This window comes from Macaca mulatta, chromosome 16 (assembly GCF_049350105.2).
Source record: "Macaca mulatta isolate MMU2019108-1 chromosome 16, T2T-MMU8v2.0, whole genome shotgun sequence".
In the NCBI taxonomy this organism is placed as follows: Eukaryota; Metazoa; Chordata; class Mammalia; order Primates; family Cercopithecidae; genus Macaca; species Macaca mulatta.
Window position 1 is genome coordinate 90,965,410 of NC_133421.1, and position 22,812 is coordinate 90,988,221.

A 22,812-nucleotide genomic window follows, 5' to 3' on the forward strand; every position below is an offset into this window, starting at 1 on the left:
ACGCGCCAGCCACTTACACCAGCAGCGCCGTGGCCACAGGCGCATGACGCCACACACGGGCAAGAGAGGAGGAAGTGCTGCGGCAACTGGAAAGAGGGAGGTGACATCATCATTAGCTGCAGGTGAAAAGCCAAGAGATCCAGCAGGAGTACAGTAAGGTGAACAGGTGAAAATGTCACCTATGAAATCTCTGGCTTCCCTTTACACAAACAGCCACTTAGAAAATCCAGGGGGAAAAGAGATCCAGGATAGCGTGCAGTGCAGCCAACAGCGGCCTGGGAAACAGACGGGGACGAAGGACCTCGTGAGGTCTGGAGAAGCCAAACACGGTGCCCTCCTGCTGGGCAGGGGAGTCGCGTGGACACCTGCGTGTCCGCTGCAGTGTAAAGACGGCAATTCCCAAGTTAATCTATAGTTTCAAGAAGCCAGTTAGACTGAAAGATAAAAAGCAGGACGAATTTTTTTTTTTTTTTTTTTTTTTTTTTTTTTTTGAGACGGAGTCTTGCTCTGTCACCCAGGCTGGAGTGCAGTGGCCGGATCTCAGCTCACTGCAAGCTCCGCCTCCCGGGTTTACGCCATTCTCCTGCCTCAGCCTCCCGAGTAGCTGGGACTACAGGCGCCCGCCACCTCGCCCGGCTATTTTTTTGTATTTTTTTAGTAGAGACGGGGTTTCACCGTGTTAGCCGAGATCGTCTCTCGATCTCCTGACCTCGTGATCCGCCCGTCTCGGCCTCCCAAAGTGCTGGGATTACAGGCTTGAGCCACCGCGCCCGGCCAAGGACGAATTTTTTGTTAGAGTCAGATCGGCTGATTCCAACATTCACACAGAAAATAAAACAAAGAGGACTATGCAGAAAACGTATTATTCGTAGCCAAGAGGCGGGACGAGAATTAAAATGTTCCAAGAGCCACGAGTCACAGCTCGGTGTCACCAGGGTGCGCAACGAACACGCAACTAACACACAACTAACACGGTATGGAAGGACAGACCAGCCAATAAAGTAAAACACAGGTCCCAAGTGAGGCCTGAATACACACAAGAATTTAACCTACAATAGTGACACCATTTCCCATCAGTGATGATTATTCAATAAATCATGTCTGACGACCACAGAACCACCTAGAAACAAACTCAGGAAACATCCTTTGTTTCTTACACCAAAATAAAATACAGGTGGACCAAAGATTTAAATTAAAAAAAAGAAGTCATTAAAGTATTAGAAAAAATGAGGGAGGAATTATTTTAAAATAATACTGGAGTGTGGAAATTCTAACTATGACTCTTTCTTTCTCTTTCTTTCTTTCCTTTCTTTCCTTTCTTCCTCCCTCCCTCCGTCCCTTCTTTCTTTCCTTCTTTCTCCTGCTAACTCACAGAACAGACTTTTTTCTAAGAAAGCCCCGTGGACTAAAACATGGGACCTGGCATAGCAGGACACGTGGCATCTGATGGGCAGAGGCTGAGCCTCTCACGCCATGTGAAGTTCCTAGAACTCGCCAAGAAACTTCCTCCTCAAGCTATGGCTTAACAGCTGGTATCAGACTGGTCTTCCCATTTAAAACAACGGTAAAAGCTGGATAAAAACAATAAAAACACCCAACCGAAGACACTGGTAAACAACTTTGTCAGCTCAGACTTGTGAGGTCCGGATCCCAGAGGACAGAGAAGAGCCCTCAGTCACAGCGAGGTTAAGCCTGTTGTCCTTGGAGCCTCATCGATGACTGGGACTGAGCAGACGTGACAAGAGAACGCAACAGCCTAGAGCCTGGGCACACTCACAGGGCTGGGCACCGAGAAGGAAGAATGAGGGTGCCCCAGCAGGCAGAACTCGAGGGAGAGAAGGAAACCTCAGAGAAGCATGTCACTCCACATTCTGTGTGCAAAAATCTCCCCCAAAGCGCTTGCCAGCTACGAGCTATGCAGAAAGGAGCAAGACGAACGCCAAGCAGAGGATTCCACCATCTGAGGGCATCACTGCCCAGCTGAGACCCCAGAAGGGCTGTACCCTGGGAACAAGGCCAACTGGAAACACATCTGCCTCAATGGGACACAGGCCTTCTGCCTATCCCCTGTATGATGGATGGATGATGTCACCCAGACCTTCTACGATTTCTCAAACACGACACCTGCAAAATACCAGGCACACTAGAAAACAAGACCCCATGACAAAAAAAACAAGAAGCCACAAAGAATCAATATAAATACTTTTTTCTTTTTCTTTTTCTTTTTTTTTTTGAGATGGAGGTTCTCGCTCTGTTGCCCAGGCTGGAGTACAGTGGTGCGATCTCGGCTCACTGCAACCTCCACCCCCCGGATTCAGGTGATTCTCCTGCCTCAGCCTCCCAGAGTGCTGAGATTACAGGCGTGAGCCACCATGCCTGGATCAATAACTACTATTTGAAACAACAATAACAACGTCTTGTAGAGTTTTATTTATTTATTTTTGAGACAGAGTCTCGCTCTGTCGCCCAGGCTGGACTGCAGTGGCGCGATCTCAGCTCACCGCAATCTCCGCCTCCCGGGTTCACGCCATTCTTCTGCCTTAGCCTCCTGAGTAGCTGGGACTACAGGTGCCCGTCACCACGCCCGGCTAAGTTTTTTTTGTATTTTTAGTAGAGATGGGGTTTCACAGTGTTAGCCAGGATGGTCTTGATCTCCTGACCTCATGATCCGCCCGCCTCAGCCTCCCAAAGTGCTGGGATTACAGGCGTGAGCCACCGCGCCCGGCACTTGTGGAGTTTTAAATAAGGGTTGTTATAAACTGCCTAGTATAATCGTTAGAAGGATAGAAATGTACCAACAAGCTAAAAGAAGAGTAAATATTTAAATGTTTGATTGATCCAAAGAAAGAAAAAGCAAAAAACAGAAAAAGGACATATGAGACAAATAATAGGACATAAGTTAAAAGTTTTCTCCCAAAAATCAGTTATTATATTAACCGTAAATAGTCTTAAATACTCCCATTCACAGACTGAATAACAACAAGACAAAAGTCAGCTATGTGCTATTGTAAGAGACACACTGTGAATATGATGGACTAGAGAAATCAAAAGAAAAGGGATGAAACAAGCCATCCTGCACAAACCCAAAGCAGAGCTAAGTTAGCTACAAAGCCAACTTGAAGGAGAAAGTATTTCCAATGATAAAAAGGAATATTCAACAAAAGTCAATTCAAAACGGAGATATAACCAACTTCAATCTGTCTGCTCCTAATAACATGGCTTCAAACTAAAAAGCAAAAAGTGATAGAACTAAAAGGACAAATAAATCTACAATTACAGTAGGAATTATCATACCTTTCTCACAACTCATAAACAACATGATCAAAAAATCAATAAGGGGCCAGGCGCAGTGGCTCACGTCTGTAATCCCAGCACTTTGGGAGGCTGAGGCAGGTGGATCATTTGAGGTCAGGAGTTTGAGACCAGCCTGGCCAACATGGTAAAACCCCATCTCTACTAAAAATACAAAAATTAGATGGGTGTAGTGGCGCGCACCTGGAATCCCAGCTACTCAGGAAGCTGAAGCAGGAGAATTGCTTGAACCCAGGAGGCGGAGGTCGCAGTGAGCCGAGACGCTGAAGAAGTGGCTGACACACGTGGACATGTATTCTAACGTACACTGTAAGAATCTATTTTTTTTTTTTTTTTGAGACGGAGTCTCGCTCTGTCCCCCAGGCTGGAGCGTAGTGGCCGGATCTCAGCTCACTGCAAGCTCCGCCTCCCGGGTTTACGCCATTCTCCTGCCTCAGCCTCCCGAGTAGCTGGGACTACAGGCGCCCGCCACCTCGCCCGGCTAGTTTTTTGTATTTTTTTTAAGTAGAGACGGGGTTTCACCGTGTTAGCCAGGATGGTCTCGATCTCCTGACCTCGTGATCCACCCGTCTCGGCCTCCCAAAGTGCTGGGATTACAGGCTTGAGCCACCGCGCCCGGCCTAAGAATCTATTTACCACAACTTGAAGACAGGCAAGATCACTCTAGAATGCTGGCGGACAGATGGGCAGTGATCTTTGGGGTGGGGGTGGATGACAGTGAGGCACCCATGGGGAGCTCTGGGGTGCTGGGATGTCCTATGTCTGCTCTGGATGGTGGTTCCACATGGTTCACTTTGTAAAAACTTACCAGGTTGAGGCCGGGTGCGGTGGCTCACACCTGTAATCCCAGCACTTTGGGAGGTCGAGGCGGGTGGATCACCCGGGGTCAAGAGTTCAAGACCAGTGTGACCAACATGGAGAAACCCCGTCTCACTAAAAATACAAAATTAGCTGGGCGTGGTGACGTGTGCCTGTAATCTCAGCTACTCGGGAGACTGAGGCAGGAGAATCACTTGAACCCGGGAGGCGGAGGCTGCAGTGAGCTGAGATTGCACCACTGCACTCCAGCCTGGGCAACAAGAGTGAAACTCTGTCTCAAAAGAAAAAAAAAAAAAAATTATCAATATATACCAGTAAGAAAAAGCTCAACAACTCCCTAAAAAGTGAGCAAAGAACCCAGGCAGTTCACAGAAACAGAAACACAAGTGGCTTCCAAACCCACGAAAAGACGCTCAAGCTCCCGCCAGAGAGGCCAAGAATGATGAAGCCTGGAAGGTCCTGGGTGCGGGGACAGAAGCCTTAGGCCTGGCTGGGAGTGATGCTGCAGGCAATTTAGGTAGAGCCAGCACGTTTACAAATGCTCACACCCCTGACACAGGATTCCACTTCTAGAAGGCTTCCTACAGACGCACGCTCAAACATGTCGACATGCTCACGAACACATATTCAGCGCGATTTTGTCTGCAATACCAGAAGACCAGAGAGGTAAGTACTTTGGAGACTGGGATTATGGAATTTTTCTAACACGGAACACCATGAAATGGCTAAAAATAGCCAGGCAGTTCTGTGCCCACGGCTGTGGGGCAACCTGACCTGCACAGGATTTTGAGAAAAGCAGTAGGAAACTGTGTTGCGATTAAAGAAAAACGCACATGTGCGCACACAGACCGCCGCGTGAGTGGACGTGCACAGACTGCCACACGAGGGTCGCGCCAGGAACAACAGCAGGTGGTGGCCTCGGGGGTGGGCGGCTGGGGAGGGGACTCAGAGCTGGCAGCAGATCCATGGACAAGCAGTCACTGCAGAAACACCACGGGGAAAGAGCTTACGACTCAGCACAGTCGGCCTCAGGAAAACCTGATGATGCACAGCTGGAGCAGGTCGGTGTGGCCCTGCTGGGCAAAGACCGTGCGTCCTGGTGAACCCAGGGTTCCCCAGGCTGACTGGACCAAGTCCCTTTTGTGGGTTTTCAGTTTCTTGACAGAACCCGTCTGAAAACGCTGAACCAGGGGCTTCCCTTCCGACTTCACCTCGCCCCAGCCCAGACCAATCAGCCGTGGTCCAGGCCAGCCCTCGAGCGGTGCGCACCTGGGAGGAAAGCGCGTTCTTGTGGATTTTCTTGTAGATCAGTGCCGGGCAGATGAAGCAGATGAGGCTTCCCATGGTCGCACCCGTGAGGCCCAGGATGGTCTCCACTAGGAAAGAGAAGTGACAGGAAGAGATGAGTGGGAAAGGGCTCCGGCCAGGAGGGGACCTGAGCTTTTTTGCCCAGCACACAGGCGAGCAAGCCAGCATTGAAGGAAAGGCCGTCCAGGCGAGAGCCGGGAGCAGACACGCCCTCTGTGCCCAGAAAGCCTGACAACTGCGGCTGATTCCTCCAACAGTGCATTTGGGCTCTGGGGTGAATTTTCTGATGGCTCATCTTTAAAGAGTCAAGACACGGCCCGGCGCAGTGGCTCACGCCTGCAATCCCAGCACTTTGGGAGGCAGAGGCGGGCAGATCACGAGGTCAGGAGATCGAGACCATCCTGGCTAACACGGTAAAACCCCGTCTCTACTAAAAATACCAAAAACTTAGCCGGGTGTGGTGGCGGGAGCCTGTAGTCCCAGCTACTCGGGAGGCTGAGGCAGGAGAATGGCGTGAACCCAGGACGTGGAGCTTGCAGTGAGCCGAGATCGCACCACTGCACTCCAGCCTGGGCGACAGACCAAGACTCCGTCTCAAAAAAAATAAAAAACAGAGTCAGACACTAGGGACTTCCTGCCGAAACCAAATGCTGGCTCCGCACAGCACGGCTCCCGCGCAGCCTCTCCTGCCTGCTGCTCCATGAGTGGCCCTAGGCGGGCAGGACCTACCCAAGGGCAGGTGGAGAAGCCAGGGCCCGGCGTGTATGCCAGGCTGCAGCCCCTGCCAGGAGCCCAGACAGATCACCTCTAGGGCTGTTCCCTGGGGAGAGTGAGTGCGAGTTCCCCTGTGGATCTGATGATAATGAGCTCTGTCTTGTCTGCTAGGGAGCGGGTGCATTTGGGTAACACAAATACGTTCAGGGCCTTCAACGCTTCCCTTGGTAATGCGTCAACAAAATCAGAAGTCAAAAGAAACAACAGGACAGCATGCGCTGTTCTAGAATAGTTGGTTCTACAAATCGAGCCTGTGTCCCAGCACTGCAGTCTCTCTCCACCCAGCTGTCAACGGGTGTCTGCTGTTCCATCAAGCTGCCAGAATTTTTTTTTTTTTTTTTGAGACGGAGTCTCGCTCTGTCGCCCAGGCTGGAGTGCAGTGGCGCGATCTCGGCTCACTGCAAACTCCGCCTCCCGGGTTCACGCCATTCTCCTGCCTCAGCCTCCCGAGTAGCTGGGACTACAGGCACCCGCCACGACACCTGGCTAATTTTTTGGTATTTTTAGTAGACACAGGGTTTCACCGTGTTAGCTAGGATGGTCTTGATCTCCTGACCTCGCGATCCACCCGCTTTGGCCTCCCAAAGTACTGGGATTACAGGTGTGAGCCACTGTGCCTGGCGAGCTGCCAGATTTTTTTTTTTTTTTTTTTTTTTTTTGAGATGGAGTTTCTCTCCTGTTGCCCAGCTTGGAGTACAATGGCGCGATCTCGGCTCGGCTCACAGCAACCTCCTCCTCCCGGGTTCAAGTGATTCTTTTGCCTCGGCCCCTCGACTACCTGGGATTACAGGCATGCATCACCACGCCCGGCTAACTTTGTATTTTTAGTAGAGACAGGGTTTCTCCATGTTGGTCAGGCTGGTCTTGAACTCCCAACCTCAGGTGATCCGCCCACCTCAACCTCCCAAAGTGCTGGGATTACAAGCATGAGCCACTGCGCCCGGCTCAAGCTGCCAGATTTTATCCCCTGCCTTTCTCCATGAGCCAGAGAAAAAATGACAAAAAAGTCTCTAGACTTTTTTAGGAGACCAGAGAAGACGGCTCATAACTGGGCAGGTCTTGGTTGATGCCGAAGCCCCCGGGTCCCACTGCCCGGCACTAGAGCAGCCCTCCCGCCTTACCATTGGGGATAAGGATGCCACCGACCATGGTTCCAAACACCACAGAGAGGGTAAGCGCTTTAAACCGGAGAGGGGGCATGTAGCCCCCTGCTGCAAAGGTGCCATCTTTTTGCTGTATAAAAGAAAAACGAAAAGGTTTTGAAAGGACTGATTTCCTCCACCACTCTCCTAAAAAGCAAAGCCTGAAAGGGTTCTGCCAGGCACACCGGGCACATCTCCACATGAGGCCAGCCGCGCGCTCACCTGGCAGGTGAGCCTGACCAGCACAATCAGATCTGGCTGAGCAACTTGAACGGGAACCTGCAACCCAAACCTGCAACACGCCAGGAAGGCACGAGGGCTTCTCACCCCAGGCACAGACCATAAACTTTACAACGTCCTTTTGAAATGTGAGTACCGAGTCCTTCTGTTTTCCTTTTTGCTTTTAGAGCAATACCATGAGAGAGTTTTTTAAGTGCCAGGAAGTATGGAGAGCAGAATACAGGCTGCACAGCGCCGCTCCTGCCAAACGTCTCTAGGCCTCTCCTGGCCCGCAGGTTTCAGGATGAGGGCACAACCCACACACACACACACGCACACATGTGGCCGTGTTATCTTCAGGATGTGGGCACAGCCCCCACACACACACGCACACATGTGGCCGTGTTATCTTCAGGATGTGGGCACAGCCCCCACACACACACGCACACATGTGGCCGTGTTATCTTCAGGATGTGGGCACAGCCCCCACACACACACGCACACATGTGGCCGTGTTATCTTCAGGATGTGGGCACAGCCCCCACACACACACGCACACATGTGGCCGTGTTATCATCTTCAGGGTGAGGGCACAACCCCCACGCACACACGTGGCCGTGTTATCATCTTCAGGGTGAGGGCACAACCCCCATGCACACACGTGGCCGTGTTATCATCTTCAGGGTGAGGGCACAACCCCCACGCACACACGTGGCCGTGTTATCATCTTCAGGGTGAGGGCACAACCCCCACGCACACACGTGGCCGTGTTATCATGTTCAGGGTGCGGGCACAGCCCCCACACACGCACATATGGCCGTGTTATCTCCTGGGTGCAGGCAGAACCCCCACACACACACGCATACACACACATGTGGCCGTGTTATCCCACACATACACGTGCACACACACTCACACATGTGGCCGTGTTATCCCACATACACGCACACACGCACACGTGGTTGTGTTATCATCTCCAGCAGATGTGCAACAAGCAGTGAGCAATTTCAAAGTGCAGGAAGAAGAGGTGAGAAGGGCATGATGAGGCATCACCAAATTGCAAGTGCCTGTTTTGGCTGCAGGGTGCAGCCAGGCCTCTACTGCTCTGCACCAGGATGCCAGGGCCATTCATTCCAGAGGAGGAGGCAGAGCCAAGGACAGATGGCCTCAGACCCCACCTGCCCCAGGGCCCCCGGCTGTGGTCTCTAGTACAGGACACAGGAGCCAGACCACCTGGCTCAAATCCTTGCTCTGCCACTCACCAGCCCCAGTTGAGTGCCCCTAGGCAAGTGACTTAACCTCCATGCCTCAGTTTCCTCATCTGTCAACAGAAGCAGCTCCTCATCCAGCCGTGGTAAGGACCAAATGAGTTAACACACAGGATGGGCTGGCCATGATGACTATCCCTGGACTAAGAAACAACCGCAGAACTTTCTAGAACTACAATTTCGAAGCATCCTATTTTCAGAATGGACTTTTACAGAGAATGGACTGTGGAAGCTCGAGCCAGAATTTCCTATCGGCCTTAGGGCGATAATTTGTATACAGGCCAGGGAGGTTGGGGATTAGGTCCATCACACAAGAGTCCCGGTCCTAGAAATTTACCTATGACATAGACCCAGAGAAGGGGAGAGGGGACTTTAGCATGAAGACTGTCGTGAGATGGTTATCCATGAGAGGTCAAGGGTGAAGGAGCAACGCACCCAGGCCCCTGCAACAAGCGGAGAAGCAAGGAAGCAGAGCCCCTGCAGGCTTGTAGGGACCGTGGAGAAACGCTCACGGCACATCGGCCGAAGACAAGAAAGCAGGTGGCATGGCCGCGGCCACACCTGTGGGAAAGAAGCCACGGGCACTGACAGGAAACACAGCCAGGTCCTCCTTGGGATGAAGGGGTGTGTGTGAGCTTTCCTACTCGAGTCACAATACCTTTAATGCCACTATCAATTTTTTAACAAGATAAAAATGGGTCATGTACGGAAATACAGATGCTGCTCAGGTACAAAACATCAAACAGTGAAAGCGGCCTGGCCACACACGTGGGGGAAACCCCACGGCCAGATGACGGGCTCTGGCCTCGCCTCCTCGATCCTGCCTCGCCCGTGCCCAGGTGCCTGAACTCTGCAGGAGAGGAGCACCAGCACGTGCGGGAGGCGCTCAGTCCTTGGTGCTTGGCCTCTGCTGTGAAGCCAGAGGCATGTGGCTGGTGGAAGTCTGCAGGAGGCACATGACTGCCACCAGGCTATGGTGACCACGCACCCGGCCACATGGACAGCGAGCCCGTGCTGCTGTTCCCAAGGCCCAGGGAGACCCACCGCCCCCACTGTGACTGCTGGACTCTCCCCTGGATTCTCCGAGACCACTCAACCCCCCTTGGCTGAAACACTTCAAGAGAAACGTGTGCTTCTAGCCACCGGGAGTCCCAGCTGACGGGACATACCAGGCTCACAGATCTCAGGCTGCGGGACAGAAGACGGATGGGCCACCGGGCGGAGCTCCCAAGGGGAGGCAGGAGGGGAACCTGGATGAGGCAGGGCTCCTCCAACACGGCAGAGCGGCGTCTGCACCCCCGTGCTTGGGGCACAAGACAGCACAGCCTTTCATGGCTATCTCTGCCACAAGGAGAGAACCAGGGCAGCCTTCTAGTTTCAACTCCTACAGGCGAAATTTCTTATAAAGAACTAATCGGCTGCCTTGCCTACACACATTACTGTGAAAAAACCCAGCCTCACACTTTATTTTCCCTTTTTTCTCTTGTAGAAACAGGGTCTCACTTTGTAGCCCAGGCTGGGGCATGGTGGAGCGGTCATGGCCCACTACAGCCTTGAATTCTTGGTTCAAGTGATCCTCCTGCCTCAGCCTCCCGAGTCGCTGGGACTACAGGCATGCATGCGCTGCCATGCCCGGCTGATTTTTGTTAACTTTTTGTAAAGATGGAGTCAAGCGATGTTGCCCAGGCTGGTTTCCAACTGCTGGGCCTAAGCCATCCTCCCACCTCGCCCTCCCAAAGGGCTGGGATTACAGGTGTGAGCCACCATACCCAGCCTATTTTTAAAATGTGTTTAAAGACAGGGTCTTGCTCTGTTGCCCCAGCTAGAGTGTAGTGATGCAATCACACTTGACCTCAACCTTCTGGACTCACGCAATCCTCTCACCTCGGCCTCCCAGACTCACGCAATCCTCTCGCCTCGGCCTCCCGGACTCACGCAATCCTCTCGCCTCGGTCTCCCGGACTCACGCAATCCTCTCGCCTCGGCCTCCCGGTCTCACGCAATCCTCTCGCCTCGGCCTCCCGGACTCACGCAATCCTCTCGCCTCGGCCTCCCGGACTCACGCAATCCTCTCGCCTCGGCCTCCTGGACTCACGCAATCCTCTCGCCTCGGCCTCCCGGACTCATGCAATCCTCTCGCCTCGGCCTCCCGGACTCACGCAATCCTCTCGCCTCAGCCTCCCAAGGAGCTGGGACCACAGGCACCACCACTATGGCCTGCGTCAAACTCAGCCTCTCTTATGGTTCAAAAATCTTCTGCTATATTGTTAAAAATTTTTTTTTTTTTTTTTTTTTTTTTTTGAGACGGAGTCTCGCTGTGTCGCCCAGGCTGGAGTACAGTGGCCGGATCTCAGCTCACTGCAAGCTCTGCCTCCCGGGTTTTTACGCCATTCTCCTGCCTCAGCCTCCCGAGTAGCCGGGACTACAGGCGCCCGCCACCTCGCCCGGCTAGTTTTTTGTATTTTTTAGTAGAGACGGGGTTTCACCGTGTTAGCGAGGATGGTCTCGAACTCCTGACCTCGTGATCCACCCGTCTCGGCCTCCCAAAGTGCTGGGATTACAGGCTTGAGCCACCGCGCCCGGCCTAAAATTTTTCAAAGTTACACAAAAGTAAAGAGAACTGTGCACTGAACGCCATGTGCCCATCTCCAGAGTCTGGCCATTATCAGCTCCTGCCCATCAATCTGGTTCCTCTAGGCTCCCCCAACTTCCACCCTCCCAGGACTCCTCTGACGCCAATCCCCACTTTCCTGCTACATCTCTGGTTCGGGACAGCTGGGGGCTTGTGGGAAGCAAGGCTGACCTGTGCTATTACGATCCTGAGAGCGCCCTGAGGGTCTTACCTGCTGCTCACACAGCAGCGTGCTCAGGGCCTGCCGGCAGGGCAGGATCATCATGGGGAAGCCCACGGCCACCGACATCATGAAGCCCACACGCAGCATCTCCGTCACCAGGTTGGAGGGAAAGTGCATGAGCACGTTGCCGGCCGTGGCCTCGGTGAAGCTCACGTAGCCGAAAAATCCCACCTGTTGGAGAATGAGAAACGGCAATGTGGCAGACGGACATCCTAGTCTGAGTGGCACCTGTCGCAGTGGGCAGGGCATGGGGGGGACCTGTGCCCTGCCCCTCAGAATGGCCTTCAATCCACTTCACAATGAAGCTTCTGCAAGAGACAGCCTTCAGGGCCAAAGCACCATTTGGCCTCCTCCTTCTTAAAATCTCCAGTTTCTCTAAGGAACATGCCCACTTCTTTTTCTTTTTTTGAGACGTTTTGTCTCGCACTGTCGCCCAGGCTGGAGTGCAGTGGCGCGATCTCGGCTCACTGCAAGCTCCGCCTCCCGGGTTCACACTATTCTCCTGCCTCAGCCTCCCAAGTAGCCAGGACTACAGGCGCCCGCCATCACGCCCGGCTAATTTTTTGGTATTTTTAGTAGAGATGGGGTTTCACCGTATTAGCCAGGATGGTCTCAATCTCCTGACCTCATGATCTGCCCGCCTCAGCCTCCCAAAGTGCTGGGATTACAGGTGTGAGTCACCATGCCCGGCTTTTTTTTTTTTTTTTTGAGACGGGGTCTCCCTCTGAAGCCCAGGCTGGAGTGCAGTAGTGCAATCTCGGACTCAGTGTACCTCCGCCTCCCAGGTCCTGGTTCAAGCAATTCTCTTGCCTCAGCCTTCCGTGAGCGTGTTTACACACATGCACCACCATGCCCAGCTAATTTTTGTATTTTTAGTAGAGACGGGGTTTCACCATGTTGGCCAGGCTGGTCTTGATCTCCTGACCTCGTGATCCGCCCGCCTTGGCCTCCCAAAGTGCTGGGATTACAGGCGTGAGCAACTGCGCCCGGCCGAAATATGCCCATTTCTAGAGAGAATTAACAGAGGTCTTGCAGAGACGGTAAGAGTGGCTCAGATAAAGTGCCCTGGGAGCAGCTCTGGTGCCCGGCTCCTCAGGTCAGGAGAGCTTCCTGGCCCAGGGTGGACCCACGCTCACGGGGCTGGTCCTAGAATCATGGAAGCTGATGGAGCTGCCTCAGGTCCCCGCGCAGCCTCCAGACACTGGGATGGGAACACAGAGAAGAATCCGGCAGCACACAGGGCCAAGGCCGTGCCTGTGGCAGTCCCGGGGGCACCACAGCATGTCATGCTGGCATGACACAGGCGTGGAGGGGGCATGGCAAGGCTCTTACCATGACGTAGAAGGTGGTGACCACATTGAGGGAGGAGGCAAATATGGAGCTCATGGTTTTCACCGACGGCTCATCCAGGCTGTCGTACGTGGGTAGCACCTGGCTGTATAGAAACAGGCCATTTCACAGCAGACCCGAGAGAGGCACGCCCTCCCCAGCAGCACCACTTCCAGGACCTCTCTGCAGCCCAGCCGAGAGCCTCTGACCTTCCTTCATGCAACATCTCCACACACTGAAGACCCAGCGCTGAGGCCAGGATTTCGTGATGCTGAGACAGGAGCGCTGCAGCAGTCCCCACTCAGGACACCCCCCAGAGTGTGCGCCACACGAACGTTCCCCAAGGCTAGGACGACAGGCTGCTGCTCCACGCCAGGGAGCGGGCGCTGAGAGTCAAAGCAGCCAGTTTACAGGGGAAGCAGCCGGAGGAGGCTGCTCAGAGAATCGCTGTCAAAAGGAGAGAAAGTTAAACAAACACCCTGGCCCGGGCGGCCGGCCCATCTCAGCGCCGCCATCTCCGCGCCTCCGCACAGGAATGATCAGAGTCGGCACAGACAAGGAGACGGCCTGGGGCGCGATTCCCCGCTGCAGCTTCTCACTCGTGTGATGAGAAAACTGGCTTCGGTCCCACGGCCCAGTGCCAGGAGTGTGGAGCTGCTGGGGGTGGGAGGGACCCAAGCCACCGGCCAGGCAAGGACATGACAGCCCTGAACAGGCAGCAGACCCATCTGAGGGATGTGCACAGGGACCTGAGCCCCTGGAGAGGGGTGGGCAAGACAGGAAGGGAGAGGCTGGGGCCATGGAGCATCTGTGTGCAGACGGGGAGAAGGGAGCTAGGCCAGGTACACGCCAGAGCACGCTGAGAGCCACTCTGCCATGGGGCTGAGCAAGGACTCTGCAGTGGGAGTCCAGGCGGGTGCTCCTAGGGTGTCCAGGTGGCCATGGCCATGGCTGTCCCAAGGCAGGGGCTCAAGGGCACAAAGGAAGCTGGGTGGGCCAGGGGCAGGGCAGGATGCAGAAAGCCAGCAGCCAGTAAATGGACCAGCATAGCGGCCAGCGGAGCCAAATCCCAAACCGCCTTGAAGAAAGTGAAAGAAAAATAGGACGTCCTGACTTTATCAAAAATCAAACCAGGCCAGGCACAGTGGCCAACGCCTGAATACCAGCACTTTGGAAGGCCGAGGCAGGAGGATCACTGGAGTCCGGGAAGTCGAGGCTGCAGTGAGCGGTGATCACATCACCGTACTCCAGCTTGGGTGACACAGCAGGACACCAACTCCAAAAAAAGGAAAAGAAAACCCAGCAGACTGACAAGGACAAGTGAGAAGGCCCTGTCAGCGGCTGCTGGTGTCCTGCTGCCCAGGTCCTAGCACAGCATCCCATCAGGCTGCCCTCATCATGGAGTGCCATCAACAGCAGTCAGGGGGCCCCACAGGACATGCGCCTTCCCCTCAGCCCAGGCTACAAGGGAGCTAAGTGGCCAGTGCCTGTGCACACGGCCCCAGGAGGCCGGCAGAGAAACAGGAAAAACACAAGAGGTCTCCACAGCCCCAGACCCACAGCCTCAGGACCTCCCAGTGCTCAACTGTCCTCTGGCTAGAGCTGAGTCCACACCAGGGAGTCTCGGCTTGAGGGGACCAGCGTTGGTGCCCCATGACACGTGCTTACCCCCATCCCCCAACACACACTGTGGGGAGTGACCCCCAAGGAAGCCACAGACACTTTGGGAAGGGGTGTCCCACACACATGGGGAGGCCAGGGTGGAAGGCCAAGCCCCAGGCTCCTCTCCAATCCTGACCACCTACCCCAGGGACCCCCGGGATCATCCCTGGAAAGAAACAAGGTAGGAGCCACAAAACCTCCTGGCCACCTGCAAAGGAGTTCCACAGACTGGGGACGTCCTGAGCGCTGGCCCATGGCCCCAGACAGAGCATCCCTGGCCCGCCTACCTCGCAAGGCAGCCTCTGAGGCTCAGGGCCTCCCGGAGTCAAGTAGAGCTCTTGGGTGTATGGCCCTCTGCCCCGCTGTGAGGATGGAGACCCCAGTTTCCAGACAGACCCGGCCCTCCAGGGCCTCCTGGGCTCAGTGCTGCCCCGGCTGCTTCTCTGGGCCTAGGACAACCGTTCTGCATAACCAGGTATGCATTCACCAGAAACAGCCAGAGAGTGAAGGCACAGGGAAGGCCTGGTCCCAGCTGGCATCCAGGCCAATCACACAGGCAGGGGCGCGGCCGGCCACCAGCAGGGACAGGCCGTCTGGCGTCGTGACGCTGTGGGAGGGAAGAGGCGCCTCTGCTCTCAGAAACATTCCTGGGCTCAGGGGCGGGGAGGTCAGCGCGGCGGTCAGCACAGGGAGGGATGACCCTGCTTGGGAGAATGTCAGGTGAATCTGTGGGCCCACACGTCCTCGGGGAGGGGCAGAAGGAAAGCTGCACTTGGTGAGCCACACGCTCCAGCACCTCAGAACGCGGCACCTGACCTCGGAACCAGACCCGAACGAGGTGCGCTGGCTGCTCCGTGGCCACCACCAAAAACCCCCAGCTGCAGACTGATTTCTAAATACGCAAACACGCAGACACAAAGGGCAACTGGTAACTAGGTACGCGGCGGAAGAATGCGGCTTCTGTCACCGATCATAATGGGATATTAAACAGCAAGACTGGGGCGCGTTCTGGTGGAGACGGAGCTGCCAAGAGAGACGCTAAGTGGGAAATGACGATTTGGATCTCGCATGTGGGTGTAAACACAGCGGTATGAACAAATTTCATCTGTCACATTAGTTTACGATTGGCTCAATGCATGCCCACTAACGCTACAGGGGCCGCTCTGCCAGCCCCCCGCACACCGATGGTCTTTTCCCGTCCGCACCGGATTTACGCCTCTCTTTTCAGCCGGTTACCACGTTCCAACCGGGCATGAATCACTCGCTCTTGTCGTTTTGGTGGAGAAGGTAATGCTGCTGGAATTATGGAAGAGCCCGACCCGCATTTACAGAGCTCTGCGTGCCAGAGAGAAAGCAAGCTCGCGCGTACATGCAGGCCTCCAAATGCATCCAGCAGCCGTCTGAAGTCAATGTTTGTGCAATTTCCTTTTAAATATTCTCAGAACAGCTAAATTCTGGCAAAACGCTCAGGACTCTGTGCAGTCAGATGGCTGGGCTGTTGCTGCATCCCCCACAGCCAACGCTCTGCTTGTGGGGATCTGGCAAAGCAGGGACTCTCACCAGCTAGTCCCAAACATGTCCCAGGAATAAAGCCGATTTACCTCCCAGTTAAAATACAACTATCTCCCTCAACCTGTGGGGGAAAGGTCATCACCGAACAAGACATCACTCTTCAGCAGCCAGCAAAGAGGGATCACAGTAAACGAGAAAGACAGAGGGTCCCATCACCCAGCAGCTCGCCCTCCCCCATCACAGAGCCCACCTCCACCACGGGCCACAGCAGGACACTTACGACTGGCAGGCGAAGGACATGCCGAAGATCGGGATGCAGCGGAAGACGCCCTCCCAGCGGACATAGCTGACCCGCTGCAGCCACTGCCCACTGAAGAGGCCGTGCTTGAGAGAGGAGAGCACAATCTGCAGGGGTAGCGGGCAGAGAGCACGGGGCAGGTCAGGACGCAGGCGGGACTCAGCAGCCTGGCCCACACGCCGCTGGGAAGGAGTGGCAGGAGAGTGCAACTCTTCCCACCCACATCCCAGCCCCCCACCACCCTGTGCTGCCAGTTGGAGGCACGGAGACCCCACGCCTTTCTGGATTCCCAGTCCCTGCCTCAGAGCGCCCTGGTTCATCCTGGGGGCACCAGAGCAGCTGCTCTTGCAAAGGGGCTGCTTGGCGCAGACAGGAGGAGACCACTGAGAGTACACGGCCCCATCGGTTACAGACGTCAGTTTCCCACGTGGGCAGGTCCCACCCCATCCTGTACTGTGCTAGACACGGACATCTTCCAAAAGACTGGCCCACCAAAGACGTGGCTATCTCAGGAGTAAAGAGGTAGCTGCCACCGGGCTGGCCCTCACTCGGAGAGCTGAGGAGCACTGGAGACCCTGGCTTCAATGACCACCTGCCCTCGTTCTGGAGCAAACCCGCTGTGAGACACCAAGATTCCAGCTGCTCAGGAAGGGTCATTTCTGACTTTGCCAGGGAACAGGCAGGTCCCAGGGGCTTGGGTCCTGGGGCTCCTAAGGGCAGGGGCCTGGCAGAGAATGGAGGGTGTGCTGGGGGCTGTGGGTGGTATCCGTGTTCTCAGTGCCAACTCCACAGCTGGCCCCTGGTCCATCCTGTTATAAATTGTCACTTAGAAAAATAATAGTGGCCGGGCGCGGTGGCTCACGCCTGTAATCCCAACACTTTGGGAGGCCGAGGCAGGTGGATCACGAGGTCAGGAGATCGAGACCAGCCTGGCTAATACGGTGAAACCACATCGCTACTAAAAAATACAAAAAATTAGCTGGGTGTGGTGGCGGGCGCCTGTAGTCCCAGCTATTTGGGAGGCTGAGGCAGGAGAATGGCGTGAACCTGGGAGGCAGAGCTTGAAGTGAGCAGAGATCGTGCCACTGCACTTTAGCCTGGGCAACAGAGCGAGACTCCTCAAAAAAAAAAACACTGGTGCCGTGAGCCTCGGTCACAAACCCTACATAAGACATCTTTGCATAAGCAAGTGGACTTGGCGTTTCCTTCCCCTTGCCTAGACGACATGAAACCAGCCTCAGAGCCACCCCTGTCCTGAGCCCCAGCCTCTCCTGCTGGCCAACTGCACCTAGGATCAGCCAGCCCCGTCTGCCCAGTGGTGCCAGGGACCGTGAGATGAATGGCACTTCCTGGCACATCCTGCTAATTCCAACACATTCCCAGGAGGTAGCAGGTGGCCACACCAGACCTGGGCATGAGCCTGCTGTGGCCACAGGAAAGACTGGGCCAGGAGCAGCCTTTCAGCGGGTGCCGGCACGCACCGCAGACTCACCACGAACATGAACACGGTGTAGAAGAGGAGGGCCATGGCGCTGAAGGACTGGATGGAGGCCATCATGTTCCGCTGCAGGCTGAGTGGGAGCACGATGCACAGTGACACGGCGAACAGCAGGAACATGCGGAAGGTGCCGCCCACCTGCAGGGAGCCAGCAGGGGTCTTGGCCACAGCCCGGACCTGCTCACCACCCGGCTCTCTGCACTGCCAGGGAGCGCGAGCATCCTGAGCCCGAAAGCCGACGGCATCCAGGTGAACAACGCCGGCAGGTCTGAGGCTGGCACGCTCTCCTGGAAGCCACTCTCACAGCCGCTGTGCTGTGTGCAGCCTCGGACACTGGGCATTTCCCTTCCCTGGAGCCCAGTCCAGCCCCAGAGCGAGAACAGCCAGAGCAAAAGGACAGCAGCCCCCACAACACGGGAGGCAACACAGCAGCTGCGGGTCAGACTCAGCTGCCCTGGGCACAGGGCGGGAAAGGTACAGACTGCCCTGTGGGCAGGACAGGCCCAAAGCTCTATCTACAAAGGTCACTGAGAAGCACGGAAAACAGAAGGTCGAATGCGGAGACAGAGTAGAGGGCCTAGCTCCCTGGATGCTCCTTGGATCTGTCTCTGACAAGGAGCAAATCTGGTACATTCCACTCCTGGAGAGGACACCCCCGCCTCAGCTGTGGCTTTTGAAAGCCTTTCTATGCTGTTAGCACCCTAATGTGCCATGATGCCCGCCCTGCCCAGTGAGGGGCTCTACTCCCCGGCAGCGAGGGAAAGGTGTGTGGGCCTGTCAGGTGGGCCTCTACCTGGCGGGGCCAAGCACGGAAGAGGCTACCCCAAGGTACCTGCAACAAGTGCTGAGTCCACAGCCCCCGGCAGCGGTGCCTCCGGATCCACCCAGCAGCTCTGGGTGACCACGGAGGCTGGGGATGCCCGAGGGCCTGGCCGCCTCTGCCCTCCAATGGGCAGCCCAGGCTGGCAGAGACTTACTCTTCACTGTGCCCGGGTCTGAGGCTCCCCGACCCGCCCCTCATCTACATGGTGTCAGACTCTGCCTGGCTTGTTTCCTCCCCTGTACCTCTCACAGACGTGACCCAGCAAAGCCCCCGCACTCCGCCAAGCCCCTGGAATGACAGCAGCCTCAACAGAAGCTTCTCCCAACCAGCATCCTGGTCTCGGTCCTCAGGAGGATCCCACGGAGGTCCTCAGAGCGGCCGTCAGCATCTGAACAACCCAGAACCCTGAACACGTCCTTACCTGAAACCCGAACAGCCGGGCAAAGAAGTTGGACCCCAAGTCACCAATCACAACGTAGAAGGCGATGCAGGTGCCCAGCATCAGCCCGATCATGCTGCGGGGGGATGGGGGGTGCAGGAAACGCCATCAGGGCGAGCTGGCAAAGCACCTGGCAGCCTCCTGGGACCACCCCAAGGCTGGACTGAATGACAGATGTGGTATCTTTTGTTTTTTTTTTTTTGAGACGGAGTCTCGCTCTGTCGCCCAGGCTGGAGTGCTAGCGGCCGGATCTCAGCTCACTGCAAGCTCCGCCTTCTGGGTTCCCGCCATTCTCCTGCCTCAGCCTCCCGAGTAGCTGGGACTACAGGCACCTGCCACCTCGCCCGGCTAATTTTTTGTACTTTTTAGTAGAGACGGGGTTTCACTGTGTTAGCCAGGATGGTCTCGATCTCCTGACCTCGTGATCCGCCCACCTCGGGCTCCCAAAGTGCTGGGATTACAGGTGTGAGCCACCACGCCCGGCCAACAGATGTGATTTCAAACGCGCCTCAGTTCACGGGGTATGGGCAGGTTCTGTGGTGCTCACTATGTCACTTGGAATGCACACTGCGCGACACTCAGCTTTTCTCAATGTGGTATTATACTCGCCTCTCCGCAGAGGCTCTAACAGTTACAAAAATGCTCCATGATGGGCCCAGCACGGTGGCTCACGCCTGTAATCTCAGCACTTTGGGAGGCCGAGGCAGGTGGATCACCTGAGATCAGGAGTTTCAAAACCAGCCTGGCCGACGTGGCAAAACCTTGTCTCTACCAAAAATACAAAAATTAGCTGGGCGTGGTGGCGGGTGCTTATAATCCCAGCTACTTGGGAGGCTGAGGCAGGAGAATCGCTTGAACCCAGGCTGCACCAGGCTGCAATGAGCTGAGATCGCGCCATTGCACTCAAGCCTGGGCGACAGAGCAAAACTCCACTTCAAAAAATTTTTTTTAAAAAGCCCCACGATGCTTGTCAAGTTAACAGAACAATCAACTGCTTTCAAAAAAGGCTGTTCTTTGGAGTTTACAATTCCCTAATTTAGAAGCCTAAAAGTGCAATCTCCCGGCAATTTTTTCATCTCATAATTTTTTCATCTCATGAAATTTTATTCCAAAGGAAGAACAATATGACATTTGCAATGCAATGGCACCTTCATGCAGCAGTGTGCGGGGGGTGGGTGCGGCATGAAGGAATGGTGTTGAGAGACTACAGCTGAGGGAGGGCTGTTTTCCAAGTTCTTGGAGTTTTCCATATTTAAATTTTTATTACAACACTGAAGGGTACAAGTAATTGGACTTTCGTGTATTTAGTGACTCTTCAGAAACCTAAGTTACAGGTGAATCCGGGAATGAAACTGCTGCTCCCGCCGGGAGGGTCCCCAGGGTCTGGGTGCGGGGGCTGGGGGGACAAACGCAGGGGCAGAGCGGGGCTTACCTGGTCTCCACCAGCATCTTGCCCGCCTTCCCGTAGGCGTGGAATGCTAGCGCAAAAGAAAAGAAAGGAACGCTCAATCCAACAGTGTGAGGAGCACATCCAGAACAAAGGTACTGAGCAAAGCTGTCCGGGGCAATTTCACAGAAACCCGTGGGTCCAGATTCTCCGGGGCAGGAGGGGTGTTTCCAATTCTGACCACCAGGTTATTTTTGGATCTACCATCTGCAAATGAAACTACAAGAAACAAAGACAGAGCAAGGGAAGGACAGGAGGCAGGTTCTTCTTTCACTCAATCAGATTCTTTAAAAGACAGAGAGACAAGTCCCTGCAATGCACGGTCCTCCCACCCGGTGACCACTGGGGGCCCGCTGGAAACAGCATCCCACAGCCCGGCATGGCCGAACCCCGCGCTGTTGGCCAGAGCCTGCAGGTCCCCAGAGGGGTCGGCGCCGGCCCCAGGTGCCCGAGCAGCACAGCCTGCATCGGAGGGACTCCGGGGAAGGGCTTTCATTTTCACCCTTTGGTTGGGATTTACAGAAACAAACGGAGACCCCGTTCAAGCACGGTGCTTCAGGAAGGGAGGGGACGAGAGCCCCGGGCTTGTGGTGTCCACGTGGACAGCCAATGAGGAGCCTTGCCGATGAGCATGCGTCCCCGTCCCCAACGTCCCCGTCCCCGTCCCCGACGTCCCCGTTCAGCCGTCCGGCCAAACGCGGGAGGAGCCGCCATTCTCTCGCCCTGACAGCGGGATTCTCTGCAGCAGATGAGAAATGGGGCTGACTCAGCAGGGTCCCTCCCAGGCCCCAGGTGGTCATCTGGTGACCCCTGCGCTTCCCCAGCCTGGTGGAGGAGGGCAAAGGGAAGTCCCGGCTCCAAGGCACACCCAGAGATGGGTGCACGTGACAGGATGGCCCAGCACCATCGGCAGCCCCGGCTTCCTGCCCCCGGTTTCCTCCCTTGCACGGGCTACAGGCCTCTGATGAGCTTTGGAAAGCAGGAAACACACAGGCCAGTAAATATGAATGAGTCCAAAAAACACTCATTACTTTAAACTACTTAGGAAGAAGCACAGCACTGCCGAACGCCAGAGCCTGTGAGCAGCAAAGACCCCGCCTCCAGGGCTCACCCTGGCCTTTCCTGGACCTGCCCGCCGGCTCGCTGAAGGAGCCTGGCACCCCTTGAGTTCATCCCACAACACAGAAACCGGAGCCAGGCCCCAGAAGCTGACCTTGGGCTGCGGAGAATTTCAAACACTAAGAACTCCAGAGGCCTCCTCAGCAGCAGCCCACAGCCCAGGGCCCTGCCGTCACCAGAAAATGCCCTCCACACCCCTCGGTGACGGTACAGCCCGGACACAACAAAACCCCACGCTCCAAACATGGCAGTGCCCCTGGCATAACGTGCCTTTTCATTCTCCAAAAGGAAGCTGAGTCTCCATAGCGTATTCCAAACACCAGCGCACCTTGCCCAAGATGGTTCCAGAATATGCCTGCCGCTGGCAAGGGAAAATGGAAGGCCGCCTAGGAAATCAGGGCGGCACTCTCTTCCGGTTCCCAGGACAACGTCCTGAGAGCCCACCATGCTGAGACACGGCCCCGCGCCTTCTTTTCCCCACCTGGCCAAACCCTCGCTCACCATTCCCAGTGTCAATCCCTCGGCAACTTCTCCCCAGCTTCAAACACCAGCCCCAGTCGGAACCCACTCCTTCGCATCCTGCCTGGACTGGCACAGGGAAAGAGAGGAAGAGGCTGAAGCACCCAGCAAGGACCCGGGGACCCGGCCCTCCCCTGAGTGTGGACTCTCAGTGCTGGCCCAGCCCCCGCCAGGGTGGAGGTGTTTGTGAGCGGCGAGCTCTGAGGCCGCGGCCGCCATGCAGGGTGCACCCTGCCCTGGGTCCAGTCAGATGTCCCCCAGCGCCGGCACAGGAGCCACAGAAGCCCGGACCACCCAATGACGGAACACAGGCAGCACCCCTGATATCGCTGCTCACAACCGAGAACTCAGAGGCCGTATGGGGGCCAAACGGTTGCTGCTGCTGGGGGAGGCGGTTTCTAGCCCAGACTACGCATGCCGGGGTTCAGGCACAATTCTCAACAGGACAGGGTCTGGGGCTCAGAACAGC

General features: G+C 55.5%; 1 protein-coding gene and 1 long non-coding RNA gene across 24 annotated transcripts in view; one reads left to right on the plus strand and one right to left on the minus strand.

Annotated features, from left to right (window-relative positions):
- SLC38A10 (solute carrier family 38 member 10) overlaps positions 1-22,812 on the minus strand; it is a 51,767-nt gene that overhangs the window by 19,434 nt on the left and 9,521 nt on the right. For 6 of the 23 annotated variants that reach the window (XM_015120574.3, XM_015120573.3, XM_077973193.1 and 3 more), the window contains exons 3-10: positions 20,691-20,736; positions 19,241-19,334; positions 17,991-18,134; positions 16,481-16,605; positions 13,030-13,132; positions 11,686-11,868; positions 7,335-7,446; positions 5,401-5,507 (exon numbers count right to left, since the gene is read on the minus strand). In XM_015120574.3, the coding sequence (XP_014976060.2) occupies positions 5,401-5,507; positions 7,335-7,446; positions 11,686-11,868; positions 13,030-13,132; positions 16,481-16,605; positions 17,991-18,134; positions 19,241-19,334; positions 20,691-20,736 (914 nt within the window). Of the gene's footprint in view, positions 1-5,400; positions 5,508-7,334; positions 7,447-11,685; positions 11,956-12,998; positions 13,133-13,235; positions 13,474-16,480; positions 16,606-17,990; positions 18,174-19,240; positions 19,400-20,623; positions 20,763-22,325; positions 22,413-22,812 lie in introns of those variants that run through there. The other 17 variants (XM_077973195.1, XM_077973194.1, XM_077973212.1 and 14 more) reach the window with 11 other exon arrangements.
- LOC144336066 (uncharacterized) lies at positions 6,846-11,167 on the plus strand. The gene is made up of 2 exons (XR_013407487.1): positions 6,846-7,937; positions 8,045-11,167. It is a non-coding gene; the product is annotated as an uncharacterized LOC144336066 (long non-coding RNA).